Raw genomic sequence first — 14,431 nt, forward strand, 5'->3', positions numbered from 1 at the left:
TCTACATGGTGGCGGAACAAGTAACCTACAAGGCTAGGGGTTGTCCACATAAATTTAATAAAATATGGGCACCATGGATAAACTATTATGACTTAGACATGGGAGGGGAGGTAGGGAATGGAAAGCTACTACCGGATGGACCAGGGAGGGAGCCTTGAAGGATATAATGTCCCAGAACCCACGAGCAATGTAACTAAGACTTTGTACATCAGCTGTGCCCAGGCTACCCGAACTTGGCTATTGTCTGGCTGGCAGAAGACAATGTGCCCTATTGTGGGCCTTGCTATGTTGATACGGATGGATATTCACTGTGCATTGTGTATTCATGCTTGGTTTAAGGTTTTGTTTCGTATCAAAAACAAAATAAAAATATTTAATTTTTTTTTTAAAAGACTGATTGGGATATGGCCGATTCCTGTCTGACGTGGCATTGTGGGCAAAAGATCAATGGACTGGAGCACAGACCAAGTAATTACCAGTGGTCTGAGATTAATTCAAGCAGTAAACCTATTTCTCCTGTCTTCCTCGCTGCCCTTAAAGTGACACATGTGAACTGAAACAATGTCAAAGGGTGGGGAGGTGTACTGGGGCTCAACCTCTCACCTGCCGCTGCTGTAGCTGCTGATGTTGCTCCATCTGAAGTTTTTCTGTCTCAAACACGACTGGTAGGACCAGGATCATGAAGGATGTGGTTCCCACCCACAAGGCTGCCCTCGTGAAACTGCAGAAAAGAAGCAAGAAAGTTGGACATAAAAAAAGAAATTCAGTACAGTAGAGGAGCACACAACACTTAAAGAAGTGGGGCCTGGGCCTGCCCAGGTCTCTTTTTTTCATGATTGTGCTTAGTTTCCTGCAGGAAACAAACCTTTACACACATATGAAAAGCGACGGGAGGAATACATGTATTTTAAGGAGATCTTTAAACAAACAATTTAGCATGGTTCCTCTATTAAGATAAATACAAGAAGCATAGAAAACACTGTTGAATGTATGTACAAGTTCTTGTCCAGGTACCTACTGATCCAAAGCAAATGTTATTGTTTGTATTTCTTTGTTACAAGTTGTGTTTCGTTGGTAAGGAGAATCAATGTTTGCATCGCAATCTTCTCACAGCAGCATTTTCCACCACCCACCTGAAGAGACCCATCTTAATTCAAGGCACTTTAACATTTTACCTTGGGCGTTTGTAATAAAGTGCTTCATGCTGACTTTCAGCTTCCTCTGAACACTTTATTATTTTGAAATTTTTTTTTGTCTTCATCTCACCAAAGACATTAGCAGATTTAACAAGCCGACTTTACAGTCATTGCGGGCGCCCTTCGGCTAACTGCATCCGTCTAGGTCAGCCGGGCCTTCCTCTGAACACTTTAGGTTGGGGATACGTAGCGAGAATTATAAACAATGCAGTAATTTCAGGATATTCAAACGTGGCCCATTTGGATGCTGGCTTGTTTGACATTCGGCTGGCTTAAGAAGGCCTCCTAGTGTGTGTCAAGTCAATAGAAACAGCTCATTAGAAGTCTACAGTTTCCTGAGCTTGATATAGGCTTGTGGGGATGCACAGACGTATGTAGTTTACTGGCAGTGTTGATATGCATGGCAAGGCTTCTATTTTTTATGTTACATACAATGCAAGCCTGGGGCATTTCATAACGTGATTGTGTGTGCATTTAAAATTAATTCAGTGCTTTGTGCAAGCACAGGGTTTCAAAGGCAGGCTAACTGGCCGTTTGTGGAACTACAAAGGTGTGCTTGGATTGCAATGTTTTTCCCAATTCACGCGAAGAAAACAGAAGGAAAATGTTCACTCGAAGAATACACAGTTGATAAGCAAATGACTACAACAGAAAAGAACATTGTCTGATCAGTCTAATAGAAAGCCAATTAGCAATGAGTTTCCACATTCATTTTGAAAAAGAAGCACTGTTCGAATATCTTGTGCAATAAATAATACAGGAGCCAGCCCAATCGGACTCTCTCCTCGCTCCACAGAACATGGTTCTTAAGAAAAAAGGAGGCTTATAAGTAGTGTGCTTTTCCATATAATGAAAAAGAAAATGCATTTCTAACAAAAATGCCTCCTTAAGGTTTCCTGCCATTTACAGTGTTTTCTATCGATATCAGGCAATATTGTTTAAGTGACTGTCACTGGCTCACCATGGCAATGTAGGCCAGGAGGCGATGGTGCCCAAAAGGCCTGTCTGGGACACCTCATGAGTCATAACTTTACACGGACCTTTATTAAGCAGAGTTGACAGCTTACAAAGATCACATTGGTCCCTCTCTCTGGTGGTCGCTTAGGGATTTATGTAACCCAGAGGTAGCACCCAAAATATGTTAGCGCCTGTTACTGGCAACTAAGAGCAAGTTTTTTTTTTTTTTTTTAAAGTTAAAAACTAATTGGAAATATACCAAAATACAAAAATTAACACAGATAAGTCCATGTGCAGTAAATTGCATAAATTAACCATGAATGTTAACAGGGTGCATTCTTGGATTGCCTGCCCTAAATTAACCCTCGGCTGTAGTTAAACAAAAATCTATTTTAGCATTATATGCCAGCGGCATTGTTGGAAAATCTGAAGCATAAGATTACAAGACTTTCTGGTGCCTATTTGTCTGGGGCGATGAAACAGTGGCACACTCACCTCCAAATATCTCAGCCCAAGTCCGGTTCGATCATTTCAAAAAGCTCTACTCAGAAGCTGTTGTCCCGCCTCCCGTGAGGGATGTCTCCTGTCCACCCCAGATTTTGGGTAATGAATTTTCTCTTTCAGGGGCTACTCATCAATAGTCATAAGCACTGAATAATCCCTGCCCATGTGTGGGACCCCGGAGCATATACAAAAATACATATATATGTGTATGTTTAGAACCACAAGTACATAGTACTGCCAAAAACATACATATATACACATATAAATATGCAGCCTATAATAGGTCCAATAGGCCAAAATGTCAAAATACATGGATTTCTTACTATAAGAAAAGAATATCACATGTAAATAATGTAACATAGAACATATACTGCAGTAGTGTTCAACAACCCTTTATTTTCATAAAGAAAAACAGGCAATTGCAGGCAATTTTGTTCTTAGGCTGCATAGATGAATAATCATCCCCATATAACAAAAAACTGGCACCCTGCCTTTAAGGCTTCAGAGAACCTGGACACCGTAAGACCTCCAGGAGCCCCCTGCTCCCATCATGCACCACAGGTGACAGTTAGGTCAGTTCTTTTTTCCGGCTCCTTCTGTGAGGACCCTGGAGCTTGAGCTCGGTCTTTTTTTGACTTTTCCAGTCAGAAATTGATTTTCTACTACTTCATTCGACATTTTTATTTGCTGGTATTAGGTTTCTAACTATTCTGACATTTTTACTATATTTTGATGTCAGAAATGCCAGCTTTATTTAACTAATGTCCTTCCTGTGGGAAGAAAATGGCGAAATCCGACCCTTACTCTGTGTGTAGTGTGCTTTTGCCACCCTCACACAATCCACACAAGTGTTACTACTGTCTACAATTTTCTAAAAGGACTCTGCGTGACAGAGAGAAAATCAGACTTCATGCATCAATGGAGAGAGGAAAAACCAAAAGTGGCCTTGAAGCACATTCCAAGAAGCCCTCATCTCATGGATTACATAAGAAGTGTTGATCTGCTTCCCCAGCTTCCAGAAGAAAGCAGATTCCAGAGTGCTTGCTGTCAGCGTAGAAATCGGTGTCAGGAAAAGCATATAAGTTACTCTACGACAGCGAGGGACAGAACGCCGTTGAAGAGACGAGAACCGACATCGACAAAAAGTAAGTCGACGTCGAGGGATACTTCGGGCTCGAAGTATGTGAGTGAAGACCAAGCCAAGTCGATGTCTAAACACCCGTCGACGACGAGGCACCGGTCGACTTAGAGATCTCCGCCGCCTCCTCGGAGCATGGCGTCGAGAGGTTCGACGACGAAAAACCCCTCTCTGACCCAAAGACGGTCGACGTCGTGGGCACGATCGACCACGAGAAAGTAGACGTCAAAGACACAACATACCAGTCGAGGTTCGTCCTCGAGAAGATGTCACGGTCGCCGTCGAGGAGACAGACGTCGAGAACATCATCGCAGAGACACAAATCATCAAGTGTGTCTCCACAGCGGTCGACGTCAGTGGTGGCTTTATCTGGGTCGACGTCAAGGTAGCCTTCGACTTCGAGGGACATGATGGTTGCCACTTCACGAGACGCACCAACAAAACCAAGGTCCATGTCGAGAACACAGCGGTCGACGTCAAGAACACAGCGGTCGACGTCGAGAAAAGGGTCATCTTCTCCTGGAATCAACATTATACAAGTCACACCGGAGGGATTTCCAGCTCCAGGAGAAAAGTCCCCTACAAACTTATCTCCATGATGGTTGGAGAGTATACGACAATGGAAGACGCAATCTAGAGTTCCGGGCGCGGAATTCTCCAAGTCGCTATCGCCACCCAGAGTCCCTGTGGGATCCCCTTCACGCAGGTCCACAAGAAGGTCTCGATCACCTATGGAAAGCCGTTCCAGATCAAGAGGGTGTTCAAGATCTCGCTGCTCTCCTACTCCTAAAAGAAGACTTAGATCACCGACAACAACTACGTCAACAAGGTCTTCCATTACAGATTACTCTCCTACTCTATCCACTACGCCCCCGTCCAGGGTGTCCCCGATAGACGATCTCGGAACTTTTAATGGAGTCCTTTGCAGAGGTGCCAACAAGCTTAATATCACGATGTTTACACCTCCAGTTTCAACGTCAGTCATCTTTGAGACTTTACATCACAAGTCTTCTGCAAAGCCTCTGCTGCCTTTGGTGCCAGGTCTGCTGAATCCCGCAATGCAGACCTTCCTTACTCCGGCCACGGTGGGTTCAGTTCCCACACGAATATCCAACAAATATAAGGCTCCAGAGCAGGACCCGTTTTTTTTCTTCGCGCAGTCCCACCTCCAGACTCCGTGATAGTGGCTGCAGCCTGGAAAGCACATTCGGCTACATCATCTTCTACTGCCCCACCAAAGAAGGACAGTAAAAATATGGACTCGTTGGGCAGACGAATGTGCAGTACATCGGCTTCGGTGATGAAGGTAGCTAGAGCTTCCACCCTGCTGGGCCGGTACGATAGATCTCTCTGGGACTCTGACGAGATTTACGGAGAAGCTTCCGAGGGAAGATCAACAAGACATCCAGGAGCTAATACATGAAGGCGGGCTGGTAGCTAATCAAATTATCAGTGCAGCCGCAGATGCATCTGACTTGGAGGCCCATGGATACTCTCATGGCATCTGCTCAAGGAGGTCGGCGTGACTTCATCTTACGGGACTAAAACCTGATGCTCAGAGAAGGATCACGAACCTTCCATTCAACGGATCCTCTCTGTTCAGTTACCATGCAGACGACGAAATGTCCAAGATGAAGAACGACATGGACACCTTGAAAGCTGTTGGCTTAGAAAAAAGGAAAAAGAGTTTAGGCGTAGATTCTGTCCCTATGATCGACGTTCCTCTCAACAGAGGGTTCAAACCCCTCACTGGAACACACAAAATCAGGGTCAGCAATACAGGTCCCAGTACCAATAAAGAAGACCTGGACGAGGGAGAGGATCTGCAAAACAGCAACCTAACGCCCCTAAACAATCAGCAAAGCAATGATGGATGGCTTCCTCCATGCCCGTTGACCACTCCGGTGGGAGGAAGTGTTATGTTACATCTGGAGGAGTGAGAGAAGTTAACAAAGGACAAGTGGGTTTTACATATTGTGCAGAATGGTTATCTGCTCAGGTTCAAATCTCCACCACCAACAGTTCCTCCACAGCAAAGGCCTCTTCAAAGACACCACTTGCTACAAGCAGAAGTAAACGTTCTCCTACTAAAACATGCCATAGAAAAAGTCCCTATTCCACAAAGAAAGCAGGGGATTTTTTACCGCTATTTTCTCGTTCAGAAAAGGAGGCCCTACCAAAGAATACAGACAGATACTCGACTTAAGGTTACTGAACAAGTACATTCGCAAAGAGAAATTTCTCATGTTGGGGTTACATCAAATATTCCCTCAACATCAGGGAGATTGGATGTGAGCAATAGTACTTTCATATTCCAGTATCCATAAAACATCGAAAATTTCTACGATTTCAAGTGTCTGCCCAACACTTTCAGTTCAAAGTTCTCCCGTTCGGGCTCAAATCAGCCCCTCAAACGTTTTCCAAGTGCATGGCAGCTTTTCCTTGCCAGCAACGGATATTCATATACCCCTATCTGGATGACTGGCTTCTGAAGGGCTCGTCACCCGCTCTGCTTCAGAGTCATCTCTCGTACTGTCTGCAACTACGAAACAGGTTGGGCCTCCATATAACCTACAAGAAATCAGTCTTCAACCCATCCCTGAAGATCCACTATCTGGGTGCCTTACTGGATACCGCTGAAGCAAGCGTGTGTCCTTCGTCAGAGAGGTTATCCTCAATTCAAGAGATATGCTGCAACCTTCTTCTCACGCAGTATCCCACAGTCAGGCAGGTATCATCACTGCTGGGATCGATGGCATCATGCATCTTCATCGTACCAAATGCCAGGCTGAACATGCGTACGTTGCAGCAATCTCTGGAAGATCAATGGATGCAAGTGTCAGGGCGCTGGGAGGATCAGCTGCTTCTCTCCAAATCGGCCAAAGATTCAATCAAATGGTGGATGAAGAGATCCAATCTGATGAAAGGAGTTCCCTTTCACCTGGACCCTCCTGCACAAACGATAGTCACGGATGCTTCACTCCAGGGATCGGGTGCTCACATGGGGGTTCTTCAAGTTCAAGGACTGTGGTCGGAGACAGAACAAAGGTGCCATACCAATCTCTTAGAGTTGAGAGCAGTGCACTTGGCTCTCAAATCATTGTACCCGTCACTTCAATCTCAGTACCTTCTGATCCAAACGGACAACACAACCAAGATGCATTACTTGAACAAACAGGGAGGTACCCGATCAAGGCTTCTTTCTCTCGAGTCTCAAAGCATCTGGAAGTGGCTTCTTGCAAGAGACTTAAACATTCTGTCAATGCATCTCCCGGTGTCTCTCAATGTCCAGGTGGACTCCTTGAGCAGAGAATACGTAGAAGCTCACGACTGGTCGATCAACGACGAAGTCATTCAAAGCATCTTCCAAAACTGGGGAACACCAGACATCGACCTGTTTGCAGACGCGGTAAACGCAAAATGCCCCATCTTCGCATCCAGGTTTCCCCAACCAGGGTTTCGGGGCAATGCCCTTTTGATAAATTGGTCTCAGACATTACTGTACACCTTTCCACCAGTTCCATTGATTCCCACAGTGATCAACAAGTTTTACAGGACCAGTTCCAGGATGATCTTGATAGCTCCGGAATGGCCGCGTCAGAGGTGAAATCCGGATCTTCTTCAGCTATCAGAAATCCCGCACAGGAGGTTACCATGCTGGCCAGATCTACTATCCAAGAACGAAGGGAAGGTGTTCCACCCCAATCTACCATCCCTGCGGTTGACGGCATGTCTCCTGAAGTCCTTCAATACGGACATCTAGACTTACCTCCAGAATATATGAGCATTCTTAAAGAGGCAAAGAGGCCTTCCACTAGACAGTCCTATGCTTTTGAGTGGAAGAGGTTTTACTTATGGTGCACGAACAATGGACATGATCCCGTCTGGAGTCAGGAACAGGTGCTTTTACCATATTTACTGCATTTAGCAAAATCTGGTTTGAAATTTTCCTCTATTAAGGTGCATCTTGCAACTATTACTGCGTATAGAAAATCACCTAATCAAATTTCCTGATTCAAGATCCCTGTGGTCAAAGATTTTCCTCGAGGGATTACGGAAGGTTTACCCTCCAGTTAGAGCTCCGTCGCCACCTTGGGAGCTCAACATTGTATTAATGAAATTGATGGGTGCTCCTTTCGAACCCATACATAGAGCTTCTTTACAACATTTGACATGGAAAGCCGCGTTTCTCGTGGCTATCACCTCTGCTCGCAGAGTAAGTGAGATCCAAGCACTATGCTGTAAAGAGCCCTATACGGTTTTTCATGCAAACAGAGTGGTTTTAAGAACGCATCCGTGTTTCTTACCCAAAGTAGTCTCGGATTTCCATATTAACCAAACAATCACACTCCCCACTTTCTTTCCGAATCCTTCAAATCCTCCAGAAAGGTCCCTCCACTCTTTGGATCTTAAGAGGTTTCTGAAGTTTTACTTAAACAAAACAAAAAGCTTGAGGAAAACGAACAGACTGTTTATAAACGATGGGTCCATAAACACTGGTTCTGCCCCTTCGAAAAGGTCTATCTCTAGGTGGATAGTATCTTGTATACCCTTGTCCTGTCAACTGGCCAACAGAGTCTTTCCTGGCAAGCCTAGGGCCCATTCCACCAGGGGAAAGGCTACTACCACAGCTCTTCTTAGAAACATTCCTATGGCAGAGATTTGTAAAGCGGCCACATGGCGCTCAGTGCATACTTTCACGCACCATTACTATTTGAGCTCTGATACACAGGTGAATGCCCAATTCGGGCAAGCCTCACTCAAATCCGTTTGGATAATTACTTGTTAGATGCTATGTTAAAAATTATTATTTCTGTTTGCTCATCCGCGAGGAAGTGGGAATGGGCTTGCTACTCTATTCAGTGCTTATGACTATTGATGAGTATCCCCTGGAAGAGAAGGATGAGTTACTTACCTGTAATCCTAGTTCTCTTCAAGGGGTATACTCAGTGCTTTAAGTGGAAAAAAAAAACTGGGGTTGCTCTAAAAGGGGCGTGGTTAATGTCTTGAAGGGGCGTGGCCTATCCGAGTAGGGGGCGTGGTCTAAATCAAAATAACTAGCACTGTGTGCTTAAGAAAATCATGAGTACCGGCACTTCTCCGTGTTCTCCCATTGAGTACCGGGACTTCTCCTTGTGTTAAGAGAGTACTGGTACTCCTAGTGGCATGCTGTGGTCAGTCTCTAGGTTATGGGTGCTTGACAGTTAATGTCGAGTGGATTCCGGCGCTAGGTTGCGGCTGCAGCCCTACACTCTGAGCCGGCATTTGATAAGATAGCGCCTTAGGCGGAGAGAAATTTGGCGCCCTTGCTAATAGAGACTGAAATGCGGCAGCAGGGGGTCCTTTTTGAGTTGAGCTAAGCAGTGACTGCCCCCTGAACCCAAACGCCTCGAGACCTCCCCAGCTCACCTAAATCACCGATAGTTTAGCTGCCTCACGGTGATGGGTCTGTTGGTGTGTGTATCAGCAGGGGTGAAACGGTGAAAGGAGCGCGAAGAAAGGGACAATGAGGTGTTAAAACAGGCCGGCCCTGCTCACACCCTGACAGCGCAACAGGACAGGAAGACACCTGTGTTTTTCTAAGCTAGAGGTTTCGACATTGGAACTGTCGCGCTGTGAGTTATAGGGAAAGTTTGCAGATCCGTTGTCTGTCAGAGTGCCTTGAAAAAAAAAAAAGTCTGCTTTTGCGTAAAACTTCTGCTTCTCATGTTAATGCCCTTGGGCTAAGTTCACGCTATATATAGTTACAACAAACGCTAATTACACCCTGCAGCTATGGGCAGAACTTGGCCAAAGGCACTTTGAACAGTGAAGAAGAAAATGCTGATAGTGTACAAGGCTGCCTTGAAGCCACGCCCCCAGACACGCACCTCCCAGGCTCACCCCTATCAATTTGGTGAGTACCGGCACTTCTCTTTTTCCATTTAAAGCACTGCCTAACAGTGCAGCAACAGTGGGCAGAGTCTGAGCACCGGCAGTTTTTTTTTGGGCCCTCAAAACGGGTCCGAAAAAAAATAAATAAAGAACGGACTACCTTTAGTAGCCACGAAAATAGAGCCCGATAGAGACCCGTTTCGAGGGCCCCAAAAAAAAAACTGCCGGTGCTCAGACCCGGACAGACCCGGACCACTTAAAGCCCTGCATATGCCGCTACACAACAGCGTTGGGGAATGTCCCTCAGGAGTGGCACCAACAACAAGGTGATATGTTTCACAAGACATGTGTCACGCCACTGCTAGTCAGCCTGTATAACAAACGTGCAGTGACAGCATAGCAGTGCAGTGAGTGTTATGGGAGCTACACCGCAGCATTATCATGTGTCGTGTGTAGCGTTGCAGGGCAACACTTAATACAAAAGATGGACCACAGCTTCACAGAGCAATGTGTTTTGTAGGGGGTTTGTCTCAGTTGGGCAGTGTGTACTATGGGAGCAACACTGCAGCGTGGCAATAGCAGAACAATGTGTATTGTGTAGCGTTGAGGGGTAAGAGTCACACAAAAGACAAACATCACCACTGCAGAGGTTCTGTCACAGCAGGATAATGTTAATTATTGCACATGCAACAGCAAAGCAGAACAATTTGTGTAGTAAAAAATAAAATCAAAATGAAAATTAGTTTTATAAAGCGATTAAAAGAACAATGATGGCCAGGGGAACATACTATAGCACCGACTTGTGTAGTTTTAAATCTTCAAAAAAGGCACAAAATGGTTACAATTGCCCACCTCAGAGTATGGTTTGCCACCAATAAACCACAAATATTAAGCTATTAATAATATTAATATCTTCTGCTATGCTACCAGCGCCAAGATGCCCTAGGGTATTCAAGCGCTTTATAAAACTCTGAACAGAGAGCTTTGAGAGGCAACATAGACATGCAATCAGAATATATACAGCACAAATGCCAAGCGCAAACACTTAGAACGAGAGGAGATCTTTAGATTTCTGATCCTATATTTCAAATATTTAGATCTAAAAATTTGAAATAAAAGTGTTTGCGCTTGGCATTTGTGCTGTATATATTCTGATTGCATGTTTAAATTGACTCTCAGAGCTCTCTGTTCAGAGTTTTATAAAGCGTTTAAATACCCTAGGGCATCTTGGCGCTGGTAGCATAGCAGAAGATATTAATGTCCATAAAAAGCAGAGACTATAGATTGAAAAGCCGGGTCTTAAGGTTCCTCCTAAAGATTAACAGGGAAGAGCTGGTCTTTAAGTTGAAGGGTGGAGCATTCCATCGTTTGGTTCTGCCGTATGTGAAGTTTCTGCACCCTCCTCCCCCTACCCCTGCGATCTTCTGACCTTGGGCACTGTAAAGCTACCTGCTGAGGACGATCGAAGTGTCCTGATAGTAGTGCACAGGCGCGCAACACCCATTGGACTCACAGGGCTTCAGCCCCCCCCCCCCACCCCCCCCCCCCGTCGTGTGTGGCAGCCCGGGATGAGACACCTTCCCGGGCAAAAAAGCAGCCGCACCCGAGCACTTCACAGGTCTTTAAAAGACCATGTGCATGTTAATGAGGCCTCGCTGTTGTTTCACCCCTTCTAAGAGCCCCTGCAGCTCCAATCTGCCTATTGCTTAAAGTTCAGCCCCCCCCGAAATTTTTGCTCAGCCCCCCCCCGAAATTTGGCTCTAGTTGCGCCTCTGGTAGTGCATCTAGTTAGTTTATGTTTAAAATAAACAGGGTAATCGCCATGAAGAGCCTTATCGGCGATACACAGCATCTTGAAGTCTATCCTTTTATTAACTGGCATAGTATGTGTAGCGCTGCAATGCAAAGTGCTCTAGAAAGCAAACTACATCACTGCAGAGAAATGCCTATCTAAGGTTTTGTGTCATTGCGGGACAATGTGTATTACAAGCGATACAACGTAGTATCCAACACAACGTGTATTAAAAGAGATGCATTGCAGCACAATGGGATTATAATTGCTTTTTCAGAGCACAATAGTGCTTTCTTCATCAGAAGAACACAGCAGTGCAATGTGTACTGTTACAGTGCTGCGTCACAACACCTCAGGGACTTTTTCCATTTAAAGCACTGCCTAACAGTGGGCAGAGTCTGAGCACCGGCAGTTTTTTTGGGGCCCTCAAAACGGGTCCGAAAAAAAAAAAAAAAAAAAGAACGGACTACCTTTAGTAGCCACGAAAATAGAGCCCGATAGAGACCCGTTTCGAGGGCCCCCCAAAAAAACTGCCGGTGCTCAGACCCGGACAGACCCGGCCCACTTAAAGCCCTGGGTATACTCATCAAAGTCATAAGCAACCCTCCCGCCTCCCGGATGAGCATTAACAGTATAGTAATAGGTTATTTGCATCGGATATCCTGGTTACTACATGTTAGTACGCCATACAAAAAGAACTGACCAGTCACCTGTGATGCATAATGGGAGCAGGGGGCTCCTGGAGGTCTTAAAGGCACGGTGTCCAGGTTCTCTGAAGCCTTAAAGGCAGGGTGTCAGTTTTTTGTTATATGGGGGATGATTATTCATCTATGCAGCCTAAGAACAAAATTGCCTGCAATTACCTGTTTTTCTTTATGAAAATAAAGGTTTGTTGTTGAACACTACTGCAGTATATGTTCTATGTTATATTATTTACAGGTGATATTATTTTCTTATAGTAAGAAATCCATGTAATTTTGACATTTTAGTCTATTGGAACTATTATAGGCTGCATATTTATATGTATATACATGTATATATGTATGTTTTTGGAAGTATTATGTACTTGTGGTTCTAAACATACACATATATATGTATTTTTGTATATGCTCCGGGGTCCCGCACATGGGCGGGGATTATTCAGTGCTTATGACTTTGATGAGTATACCCGTGGAAGAGAACTAGAATTACAGGTAAGTAACTTATCTTTTCTCCTTAAGTGACATGGAGGGTTCAATTAGTCGAATAGTACAGGCAAAAGCCCCAGGGCCAGATGGCATTCCGGGGGATCTATTCTTATCTGACAGCTCTAGCTGGGCCCCCATGTATATTATTACTCTCAAATGCTCTAGCCAGCGGTGCCCCGGTCCAATCTTCCTGGCGCAGGGCTGAGGTGGTCCCAATATTTAAAAAAGCAGACAGACGTAATCCTGCAACTATAGGCCCATTAACCTAATAAATGCTGTACAAAAAGTATTTAGTCGAGCTCTATTACAAAAGATTCAGACATGTGCTGACGAAAATGCTATTTTATCACCATATGAAGCAGGCTTTAGAAAAAAGACAGGGACAATAGATCAGGCCTTTTGCCTCGTGCTCCTTTATTGAAAATTTGTAGCCATCGGCCAGGCCAGTCTGTACTTAGCCTTTATCAATCTAAAGACTGCCTTTGACCTAGTGCCCAGACGGAAGCTGTGGCAAGTCCTCAAAGACATGGCAAATCCCCCTGCAGAACTTGATTTGGTTGTTCGACTCCACTATAACAACTTTGCCCGGGTGAGGTAGGGCATGCAGGGGCAACTTACAGAGCGCACCCCAGTTAGCAGGGGAGTTAGTCAGGGATGCATTCTGGCACCTACGCTCTTCTCCCTTTACATGAACGAAGTTGTAAGCTTTCTATCCCAAAAGCAAGCCAATGACCCTTCCCTAGGCGGGGAAAAGATAATGACCCTATTGTTCACAAATGACACCTTGTTGGTGTCCAGAACCCTCAGGGGGGCTGCAGCTATTGCTAAATAGATTTAAACTTTTCTGCGATACTCTGGGTGCCTTGAAATAAATGCGTAAAAAAACAAATGTATGACATTTAATCACCATAAATCATATAGAGGTAGGTCACCTCCGGACCAGCCGGGTCCGTCTTCGTCCGTCTATCACACTTAACGGCCCCCCACATTAATCCACACACCCGCCTCCCCCCTAGGCGAGCAGTAGTTGCACTGTCGAGTAGGCAATACTGGACCCATAGCGTACACCTAGCCCAAACACTAAACACCCCATGGCACATCCCAGTTCAGTTTCCCCCCAGTTTCTCTTACTGGCAACGCTCTGCTACAACACAGACCACGTCCTCACTGAACAAGATATTGATGTACTCCCTATTTTGATGAAGTCTACTCTGGTACTTCTGTACCACATTTATCTATGCGACACACGTATGTACGTTTAAATCTCAAAATGCCAATAAAAAGAATTTTCAAAAAAAAAAAAAGTCATATAGAGGTAGGTCAACTCTGGGAGGGGCTCCCCTGGAAAGAGTAAGCACCTTTGACTATCTAGGTGTAAAACTGTTTTGGGAAAAATGCACTGGAAACCCTTTATAATGAAGATGGCGCTGAAACATAAGCAAATAACTGGGGCTCTGGGAGAAAGAACAGCTTTTCTTCTGGCAGACCAGTTGCTGCTGCCCTGCAGGTCTATGACCTATAAGCAGTTAGTTCTGCACTGTACTGGTCAGAGCTGTGGGGCTTCGACAAGATAAAGGAGCTCAGTAGATCAGAGCACAAATTCTTAAGAAGTCTAGTGATACTGACCCAGAGTACTCCACTCCACCCCCTAACGCTAGACTTAGGGTGACGTGCCTTTACAGATATAGCTAAGCTTCGACCATTGTTATTTTGGGCCAGAATCCGGAGGACCCCGGAACTATTGCCATATGCCAAAGCACTAGCGTAGGTCACCCGCCTAGAC

At 45.1% G+C, this 14,431-nt stretch overlaps 1 protein-coding gene across 1 annotated transcript in view; it reads right to left on the reverse strand.

The window, feature by feature from the left end:
* Positions 1-14,431, reverse strand: part of TOMM22 (translocase of outer mitochondrial membrane 22) — a 44,691-nt gene that overhangs the window by 21,875 nt on the left and 8,385 nt on the right. The window contains exon 3 of the mRNA XM_085601290.1: positions 604-721. Within this exon, the coding sequence (XP_085457416.1) occupies positions 604-721 (118 nt within the window). The remainder of the gene's footprint in view (positions 1-603; positions 722-14,431) is intronic.

This window comes from Triturus cristatus, chromosome 4_2 (assembly GCF_964204655.1).
Source record: "Triturus cristatus chromosome 4_2, aTriCri1.1, whole genome shotgun sequence".
Lineage (NCBI taxonomy): Eukaryota > Metazoa > Chordata > Amphibia > Caudata > Salamandridae > Triturus > Triturus cristatus.